Source organism: Leuciscus leuciscus (genome assembly GCF_965113295.1).
Source record: "Leuciscus leuciscus genome assembly, chromosome: 16".
In the NCBI taxonomy this organism is placed as follows: domain Eukaryota; kingdom Metazoa; phylum Chordata; class Actinopteri; order Cypriniformes; family Leuciscidae; genus Leuciscus; species Leuciscus leuciscus.
The window spans coordinates 37,316,353-37,327,524 of NC_138740.1; the positions used below are offsets into that span (position 1 = coordinate 37,316,353).

At 36.3% G+C, this 11,172-nt stretch overlaps 1 protein-coding gene across 1 annotated transcript; it reads left to right on the plus strand.

The window, feature by feature from the left end:
- Positions 1–1,666: 1,666 nt before the first annotated feature.
- stbd1 (starch binding domain 1) lies at positions 1,667–5,997 on the plus strand. The gene has a single exon (XM_082140003.1). It carries the CDS (start codon positions 1,880–1,882, stop codon positions 3,095–3,097), a length of 1,218 nt encoding a protein of 405 aa, XP_081996129.1. The 5' UTR covers positions 1,667–1,879; the 3' UTR covers positions 3,098–5,997.
- The last annotated feature ends 5,175 nt before the right edge of the window (positions 5,998–11,172 follow it).

Below are 11,172 nucleotides of genomic sequence, written 5' to 3' on the forward strand. Positions count from 1 at the left end.
CAACAGGTAAAAACGGACAATTGTTGAAGCATAGTAGGCTAAATATTTGTGCGCACATGTGAGAGACTTTTTTGGGGGGGGGGGATACCACACATAAAATCACTATTATCTGTCAGATATCACGGTAATGGGAAAATAAATCACACGTGACAGCCATTGACGGTTAAACGGCGAAAAGCTGTCTCGAAGAAACAGCGCGAGCGGCCAGTCAGAAAACTTAGCCAATCAGAAAACGTTACTCATTTTCTTTAATAAATAAATAAATTGTGGAGGGCGGGTTTTGTAGATGGATTATGTTATTAATTGTTATATAATCATGTTTGGAAATAATTTTAGCCTTAAATCTAGGTCACACTCAACATTTCTTTGGACATGGCAACAAACAGGATATGATGTCACGTTTTAAGGCTTCTGTTTTTAATAAATAATTAATGACATAAAAAAAAATGTCATGCTATGTCTAAAACGTTCCAATAAAACCACAGGTAGGCACAAAAAAAAATTGTAATAAAAAAATATATATATATATATATATATATATATATATATATATATATCACCCCAAAATTTGTAAATATACACAAGGCTACCATTTAAAGGTTTGCGGTCAGTAAGATTTAAGACAGCACAACTGTTGACAACATTGATAATCTTAAGAAATATTTATTGAGCAGAAAATCAGCATATTAGAATGATTTCTGAAGGATCATGTGACACTGGAGTAATGATGCCGAAATTTAGCAATTCACAAATAGCACTATTTTTGCTGTATTTTTTATCAAATAAATGCCAAAAAAATGTAAAGCATTTTACAGACAGGTATTTTTGAACGGTAGGCTACTATCTGTCTACTGTGTATCTTTCCGCAAACCTGCAACTCTGGGGTTTGTGTTCAGTTACTGTAAGATGTCAATATGAGATGTTTTTTCTTGCATTGATTTGCATAATGATTTGTGACTAGTCTTTTCTTTCTTGCATCTATTAAATCATCTAGGCTTTACCATTCTTTAGCAAAGAAGCCTATATCTTGAGTATGTCTAAAACCTGATCATTTTTACCTTTGCGTGTAGTATATATAGCCTAGGTTAAAAAACAAAACAAAGCTTGTCCGAATGTTTGCGTAACATCCTTTGCTGGCTAGGATATTCCACAATCTTGTTTAAAGTTTGACAGTGACTCTCTTGTTCAGCTGCCAAAATACAAGATGAACTGAATGTCATGAGAAAGTGCAAAGTTAAAAGCAGCTCTGATGCAGCATTTCATTTCAAAGAGCCAAAGCCTGAAAGGTAAACTTACATAGCACTCTTTTGTAAGAGCACTCTCGCTGTAAGCAATGGTATTTCTTTCTAGAAATGCAAATCTAGTTAGTATACCAAGTTCTGAAGTCACAAGCTCATTCCCACTGATTTGAATCGTTGTTTTCAGTGCTCTAGCATTCGCTTGTCATGGTTTTTGGCTGTGACTTTACAAATGTTTGACATTTGCTCGGTTACATTGTTGCTCGATTACTGAGGAATTTTGATTGATTTATTCATAGATGAATAAACATTGTGAAAGGTCTATCAGTAAGTAACCTACTTCTAGCCAAAGGTCATATTGACATGGACTATTTTGACATGCACTTTTCCCATTAACCGATCATTTTTCCCTTACAAAAATTGTGTTCAACAACCGTAACCACAAATAACTTTTTGAGTAAAAAAAAAGATGGAAATAGCGAGAAAAGATTATACGTTCTTTCCTAAAAGAATTCCCATATACATTTTTTATCAGTTGAAAGCACATGTGACGCGGCTAATGCATTTTCGTTCTCTTTTTAGGTGAATGTCAGGATGGAAAGCGTTGCAGCGAATCCGGTAACCTCTCAGACACAGACAACATGCTCCTTCCCACTGAGATATCAGAGAAAGACCTGAATGAAAGCACTCTCAAGGACTTGGAGGAGATTACAGATGAGCTTCTAACAGACTTAGAACCTGAAATGCGAGACAAAACGGATTCCGATCTGGATCAGTGGGTAGAAATGGATCCTGATGAAAACACAGAATGTGAGGATCATATTCAGCATGAGGATGATGATGGTGGATATGAGGTTGTGGCTGATGTGAGTGTGCGATCGACGCAATTAGATTGCCAGAGTGAGGAAATTGCGGAATATCTCGACAAATCTGAGACGGGACTGAGTGTAGACACCGATGAACCATCTGAAACTGAAAGCGCTCAGGAGTTCATTTATCAGAGACATCATCAAGTAACTTCAGACCAAGCGGTTAAACAATCCAATCCTGGGAAGATCCGATTAGAGGAAAACAACAAGACGTCAGCGGTGGAGGAAGCCAGCAAGAAGTTTGAAGATCACCATGACTGCCGTTTTCCACGAACAAATAACTTCGATTGCTGTTGCTATGACAATAAGACTATGATGAACCACAGCAACAGGTTTGACTTCCACAACTACTTGGGTTTCCACACTGATAATACCTTCCTCGTTGGGTCTGCAACACAGGTGAGCCTCTCACACGAGTCTGGTGAGAAGAAAACCAATGAAGAAAATGCGTCAATTGAGGAGAATCATGAAAAGAATGAGATCAGCATCATGGACGCCATCATGGACAATAACGAGTGGCTAATCGTAGGTGCGTCAGAGTTCAGAGATCTTCCCTGGCTTACGCCAACTGCAACCAGCACCGAAGAAAAACAGACGCAGCTGGAAAAAGAAGGCCAAGTCAAGACTGGTTTAGCCAAAGAGGACGAAGAACCGGCGAATAAAAGAGTAGCGACTGTTATGCCTTTATCGCAAGTGGTTAACGTAACCTTCAGGATTCACTACATCACGTTCTCTCCTAGCCAGCTGGTGGCTGTTACCGGGAGCCTGCAGGAGTTGGGGGCCTGGGAGAGTTTCATTCCACTCCACAGAGCCAAGGACGGGTTCTGGGCCAACACGATCACCCTCCCCGTGGAGAGCCAGGTGGAGTGGAAATTCGTCCTGGTGGAAGATGGAAGGATCTCTCGCTGGGAGGAGTGTGGAAACCGTTATCTCTTTTTAACTAGCCAAGATGAAGAAGTCTATCTTGACAAGTGCTGGGGATGTTGCTGAACTCAGAGGTGATTATCTACTACACTCTTAAAAATAAAGGTTCTTTAATGGCATCTATGGTTCCATGAAGCACCCTTAACATCCATGGAACCTTTCCATTATGTTCTTTGCACTAATAAAAAAAAAATGGGAAAAAAAACTGTTCATCAAAAGGTTCTTTGAGGAACCCAGAATGGTTCTTCTATGGCATTGCTGCAAAAACCACCCTTTAGAACCTTTATTTTTAAGATTGTATGGCTGCACGATTAATACAAAAATATAAAAAATGAAATCACAGTATGACTGCAATATGGCTGCTCCACATGATCTCCATCTCTTCATCTGCTCTGAGTTTGGGTCGCTTTAACATGTATTTGGGAACGCAACATGCGCCAGTCTTACCATACTTGTGATGAGAAGCGATTTTCAACAAAAGACAAACTTTGAGGGGATCCGTCAAAATAAATGATTGGTTTAATGTTTAAAAAAAATTATAATTAGGACAGCCATAAATATCAGTATTATAATTTTACAGTTGTACATTTTTTATTATTATATTATTTTATCTAAATACTCTAATTTCTTATTGTTTTAATTAGTATTTTTTATCATTTGATTTAGTTATAATAAAAATTCTAATATTATAATTGTTATGTAACAATATTGATATAAAATCATAAAATTCTGGTCAAATTGTGCTATCCTACTAACAAGCACAGCATCCCTGAATTTTTTTTAATTACATTTTAAATCACAATTGCAAATTATATCAAATATTGCAATTAGCCCCCCCCCCCCAATTCGTGCAGCCATACTATCTTCTTCAAACTCTATACAGCAATAATAATCCTTAGTGCATTATTGAAATCCAATACAGTATGTAAGATTATATTATAATGTTATTGATTATTAATGAATTGTTTTAATAAAGCATGAGGCTGTGGAACTGTTACTATAGCAATAATATTATAACATTTCAAATATGCATTTTTTTACGTCAATAAATGATATGTGTGTTGATTATATCCAACTGTACTGAAAACTATAATCCTGTAACAGCGGTGTACCAAAATTGAGAAAATCCACAAAAAATTCCTTCATGCATAAGGGAAAAATCCTAATGCTTCCAGAGGTTGAAACATCTTTTTTGAAGTGTGTCTCCATTCTGAGAATGTTTTGTGTGTGTAGTGTTATTCTAATCTTTAATATTGCAACAATCACACAGATCTTTTCATGATCTCACTCTTATATTTAACTTTAGGCTGGAAACATACTCTATGCAAGTGCACAGATGCCTGGTTGAATGAATGAATGAATGAATGTTTGGTGCAAATATGCAGTCTCAGTGCACATATAAGAAACCTCAGTTCTCAGGTGGAGTTTCCTTCAAATATTACTGAATTTGTTATTCAGGTTTCTAGCTATGCACTTGTTGACTTTGACTAACGTAACCTGTTAATCTAAAAGAGAAAACTGAATGCTGAAGAAGTCAATAAGTGCTAATTTCCGCTTTAACACCCCCTGTGGCGACCCTGACACTGTGTCCGAAATCGAATACTTCCCTACTATATAGTATGTGAAAAACAGTACGCAAACAGAGTGTAGTATGTCCGAATGCATATGCGAAAAACATTGAGCAAAAAGTCGCCGGATGACCTACTAATTCTCCTAAACAGGCTTTCCTGTAGCTTAAACAGTAGAGCGTTGGCGCTTGCAACACCAAGGTCATGGGTTCGATTCCCAGGGAAAGCAAAAACTGATAACAATGCAAAAATGTGTACCTTGGAAAGCAATGTATGTCGCTTTGGATAAAAGCGTCTGCCAAATGCATAAATGTAATTCCGGCGAGATTCTGAAGTCCGCATTTGATAGACACTTTACTATCCCATGAGGCGACGGGAGAGGATTTATGAATGGCAGTGAAGCGACCTGGTAGGTCAACTGACTGTAACAACATGACATTCATAACAACAATTTCATTCATACTATACAGAACGATTTCGGAAGCAGCGTGAGAATACAACATGTAGGCCTAGTTATTCTGCATTTCTTCACACTAAGAAAAAAATAGTTATTCCTGGAAAGGTTTCGCTGTGAAAAACCCCTTTTGGAACCTTTATTTTTAAGAGTGTTGCTCTGTCTCGACAGTATTTGATCTAAAAGAGAAAACTGAATGCAGAAGAAGTCCATTTTCGCTAATGCCAGCTATAGCGCCCCTTGTGGTGACACTGAGAATACAACGTGTAGTTATACTGCATTTTTAATTGGTCGGACACATTTCAGAACACTTTTTAGCTTGAATTGCTAGAAACTTTAGCGTTAACTTACTTGCATAGAGTATCTTTCGGGCCTGTGATATGATTGTCCAGTATGCTTTGAATGCTTTGTGAACTGCTTGAGCAATGCAGAACACCGACCTGCCAAAAACCACGGTTTTCTTTGTAGCAGTTTGGCATCCTATATACTCTGACTCTAATATGTTAAATGCTGACATAAAAATCAGCTTACTCTTTCCAAATTCCAGCCTGGACTGTTTGCATACAGCCATTCTCTAAATCACAAGCTAAACGGCTGCTGTACCTTTGATTCTATATTTGTTTGCCATCACTGTCAACTGCATGTTAAACACTCTAGTCCTTACAGAGATTTTATGCTTTTTATTTTAGGTAGCAATTAATTAAAAAAATAAAATACATTTGAATATATTTTTATTGTTTCACAACGACTGCCTTAAAATGAATAACCTTTGCTGCTTACACTTTTGACTGAACATGTTTATGTGTATGTTGGCTGTTTTTGTTTTTCTGTGAAATTCAGGTGTAATACTGTTTCTGACCTTTAAACGTATGTTTAACTTGTCAATCAGTAAATGTCACTCAGCAAATGACTTAATTCAATAAAGTAAATGATTATATTAACAATTTGTTGCTCACTGTATTTTAAAATTTTCACTTAAGGAAAATACTGTAATATTATATATATATATACTGCCCGGCCCAAAAAATGTAAAGTCACTGTTTGGATTTAAATAGGAAAATATTTAAGAGTCTATGTCTATGATTGGATCATTATTGCAGTGATTATTATGTTTCTACATGTTATATGTTTTGCAACAGTTGCCAAACATACACAACAGGAGTGTGTAGCTTTTCATTTCTTAAACATCCATGTATGAAGACACATCATGTTCATATTCCAGGATGACAATGTCAAGATTCATCAGGCTCAAACTGTGAAAGAATGGTTGTGAGGAGCATGAAGAATCATTTCCACACATGAATCGGCTCCTCTGAGTTCAGATCTTAAACTCACTGAAAGTGTTTGGGATGTGCTGGAGGAGACTTTACAGAGTGCTGGACTCTTGCACTGCCAATACAAGATCTTGACCAAACATTGATGCACCTCTTGATGGAAATAACATCACAACATTTATTTCCATCAAGAGGCACACACATTTTTTGGTCAAGATCTTGTATTGTCAATGCAAGAGTCCAGCACTCTGTAAAGTCTCCTCCAGCACATCCCAAAGACTACCTGAGCCTTTTACAAAACCATCATGGCTTAGGGTAAAGATCATGATCAAAACAATTAAAACTGTAAACTGGAACACTAATCTTCCTTTTGGATTAAATTGTGTTTATCTTCTCAGCACAAGTCGAAGAGATGATTACAGAAGCACAACACAATTGTCAAAACTTGCTAAAATCAATACTTTCTTGGCCAAGTCTTGAACATACAGTTGGGCTTGAATGCGAATGATTCTTGGTGTCCTTGACATGCGGACAATATGATAAACTACCATAATCACAAACTCAACGTTGCTGTCCTAATGAAAATGAAAGGGAAATGAATCATGTCCTCTTCACTGACTGTGTTATATTGCAGTGCTTATTTGCTTCAGTCCACTGCAGCACTATTCGCTGTTTTAATCCCCAAACACACAGTGACTTTGGCCTCGGACAGGATCATGAAACATTTATAGGTTCAAAGGAAGTTTGAGTCGGATGTGATGGAACATTCTATATGTAATGCAATATTTCATATTCTTCTTCATGACATTATTTCATTCCTTGTATTCTTTTTTTCCCCTCAGAGAATTTGCTATGCATGTGTGACAGAGAAACAGATCTAGAGGAGTTTGCCAGTGCACCAAAGGCATGTAAATGATTCATTTGACCAAAAGAGAAGTAATTTAAGGTCAGAAAACTGACATACTTAGAAAAGAGAGATAACAGGGCCTAAAAAATGAAAACCAGTTGGCTTACACAGTTAAATGCCAGTCAAAGCAAATGCAATGCAGTCTAGAAATCTTAAACATCTGAACTGTTCAGTTTGGGGTCAGTAAGATTATTGTAAAAAAAAAAATTTAATAAAAAATCTCTACTGCTCACCAAGGCTTTATTTATTTTATGAAAAATACAGTAAAAACAGTAATATTGTGAAATATTATTTCGATTTAAAATGAATATATTGTAAAATGTAATTTATTCCTGTGATGCAAAGCTGAATTTTCAGCATCATTACTCCAGTCTTCAGTGTCACATGATCCTTCAGAAATCATTCTAATATGATGATTTGCTGCTCAAGAAACATTTCTGGTTATTATCAAAGGTTTGTTGAAACCGCAATAGGTTTTTCAGGATTCTTCGTTGAGCAACTTATAAACTGCCTTGCGACAGTAAATACACTAAGTCATCTAAATGGAGTTTTGAAGAGGCTCCAGACAGAGATAGAAAGGGGGTCATCTCTGAATATCCCAGCCCTCCTCGGAGAGAACGGACTTCTGACTCTAGTCTAAAACAGGTTTAGCTTTCGGTGACCTAGTTTATCTTTTCAGAAGAAAAGCTTAAACCAGCCTAAAGTGCCCGTAGTTTGCTTCCAAGTTTGTTTTCACTGGTCAGGCTGGTCTATTTCTTTGGTTAGACACTGGAAGACTAGCAAACTACTCAAGGCTAGTTTAAGCATCTTGGGGTCTTTTTTTTTTGTTTTGTTTTCAGGATAACTAAGTTTGACTCAATGCACATTTTAAAATGGGCACTGAAAATGGGATGCTGATTGGTCAATACAGTGTTCCAGTCATGTTGCTAAATAGACAAAATAGATGCAAAATGTTTAGTTCAAAGCACAGAATAGATGGTAGCTAACTGATAACATTTGTTTATCTATCCATATCTGTCAAGCATTGCATACAATATTTGATTAAAATCAGGTGTGATGGTCCACACTGACCATTACAAAAACTGTGATATGGCACTGTTTGATTGCCATATTCATATTCATCAATAGTGCTTAAGGTACTTCAAAAAATCTGTGGTATTACCATTATGGGAGCGTCCAAAACATTTTCCATGGTAAATTGTATGGTAATACTTTTTGTAAGGAGTGCGTATAGTATCTGTATTAATTTGTGTATTAGGGGAGTTTGAATACAGTTTGCATTATTCTGTTGATCAGCATGCAGTTCAGATACTCTAGAGTGTGTTTATTTTAAAGGTGTTTAAGTGTGTGTGTTAAGCAGAAAGAGTTGCTATTGCTTTTAATAGAAATCTCATTTACACCTTTCAGGCTTCACTATATTCCCCTGTGAGTTTCTATGACAAACAAATTTACAGCCAATTGACACCAGAGAGAAGGGACTTACTCAAATATGCAACAGCCAAAGGGGAGTTTATGTATCATATGCCAAGGTATGACATTTTAGAGCTATGCAAAGGTGCAGTTGTGTTGCAGGGTTTGACCTCTGACCTCTGTATATACTGTATCTCTGGTATAGGGCTTGATCACCTTGAGCCATAGATGATTTATGGGCTGTGTTTGAGTATTTACACATATATATAGTTCACTTAAATGTTATTGAAAGACGTCTCTTTTGCTCATCAAGACTGCATTTATTTGATAAAAAATACAGCAAAAACAATAAAATTGTGAAATATTATTACAATTTAAAATAACTGTTTTGTATAAGGATATATATTAAAATGTAATTTATTCCTGTGATCAAAGCTGAATTTTCGGCATCATTACTCCGGTTTTCAGTGTCACATGATCCTTCAGAAATCATTCTAGATTTGCTGCTCAACATTTCTTATTATAATGTTTCAGGATTTAGGATATAACGTTCAAAAGAACAGCATTTATTTTGAAATATACTATATTTACTGTCACTTTTGATCAATTTAATGCATCCTTCTTGCTGAATAAAATGACTCATTATAAAAACTAAATCTTACATCAAATGTTTGAATGGTATGTGACATAGGTCTATCTTATCAGTGATGAATTAGGGGATAACAACCCTGCCTTGTATCCCAAAGGTCTTCCGTTCTAACCCTGCTAAAGGATGATTCATGAACTGAAGAGTTGCTCAGTTACCTAATCCCCACTGTGCCCTTGGGCTCCAGGGGAACTGTCCCTGCAGCAAGTACACTGGGTGTCAGCACAACACTAAAATTGTTTAAAGGAACAGTTTACAACAGAACTTCTGTCATTATTTATTGACCCTCCCATTGTGAAAAAGAAGTACACTTTAGCATTCATAAAAAAATAAAAAATAATAAAAAATTGATTCACCGGCGTCATGTGGACAGAAGAGGTCATTAAAATTACACTTATGATAGTATGATTAAGTATATTTGAAACTAAAGAGACTATATAGATATAGTGGCTATACTGGCTGTGAGACTGAATCCCTTTTCTTTGCATTACACATTGACATTACAGTACAGAACAGCTCTCTCTGCATTATCCTGAACATTGTAGAAACATTTCGAGTGTCACTGAACAGAAGAGAGCCTCAGGAGCGAGGATAAACGTCACCTCCTTTTGATTTTCCTGACAAAATTGTCCCGAGTCCTTCACATGAAAATCAGTATAGGCTTTCTTAGACAACTTAGGAAGTCAGGGAAGGTCTCATTTTTTAAGTTGTTACAAACTGTTGGCAACAAAAATATGATGAATACATGAAATGCTTACATAGCCCCAATAACAATTACATTATTATTTGCTAAAACACTTCCATCCATTGTTGATCTCAAGTCTAATTTGTGTTAATTCAGATATGCCGCTTAAAGACATCCATAACTACATCACACTTATGCTGATCCCCAATTACAAACACACACACACACACACACATTAAAATTGATGTGCCTCCATATAGAAACTCACACACTTAAGGCAAGCATTACTGGCTTTAATGGAAATTCTCTGCACTTGAGACTATTAATAAAACATATCTCTCTCTCATATTGCCCCATGACTGCTGTTGCCCTTCAACAGACCCCGCTATAAAAGGATAGCATGTGAATGAAAGGCCAGACCACAGAAATAGCCTGGATAACATAGCAAGCCCACAGCGCTGACGGCCTTTAGTGAGCTATATCTGCTCCATTTATTCAATAAAGGGAGAAGATTACACTGCAAAATGTATCTTTAATTATGTAATTCCAGCATGATTTTTACCATCACCACCACAGAACTTCTATGCAAAAATGTAGACTAATTAAGTTTTGATACCTTATTTCATTAATGATGCACTAGAAGCTGGTACGTTGAACCAATTTCCAAGTAAAAAAAAAAGATGTACAGCTATTTCATCATTTCACTGCAAGCAAGTTCATTGACTTGATGTGTTTCAGGAGGGTTTGCTGAGTAAGGACTCATTGAGCACACTGTGATCACATGAACACTGAAACTGAATACTGAAACCCCGCTATGGGTTTGTCACTGAGTGTGTTTGCAAGCTGATAATTATAAAGCAATCAGCTTAATCAATAAACCTGACAACACAAGAAAACCATTTGATTTGAAAGGATCTTGTTTTCCTCTAGTTTTGATGTCAAAACAAACAGCATTCTCGCTTACACACACTGAATAATAGTGTTTACATGCAGATCCAAATCGGGGTAAAGGCCACAAATCCACTTGCACAGATTGTTTTTCCCATGCAGGTCAAGTCTCTTCTGCTCACCAAGGAAGCATTTATTTGATCAAAAATACATTAAAAACAGTAATATTGTGGGTTTTTCTTGTGTTTTTTATTTTTTTTACAATAACTGTTTTTTATTTTATTTTAATATATTTTTAAAAGTCATTTT

Excerpts from the sequence above, each read along its gene's own strand:
- stbd1 (XM_082140003.1), top strand. The coding sequence starts at position 1,880 with ATGCTCCTTCCCACTGAGATATCAGAGAAAGACCTGAATGAAAGCACT.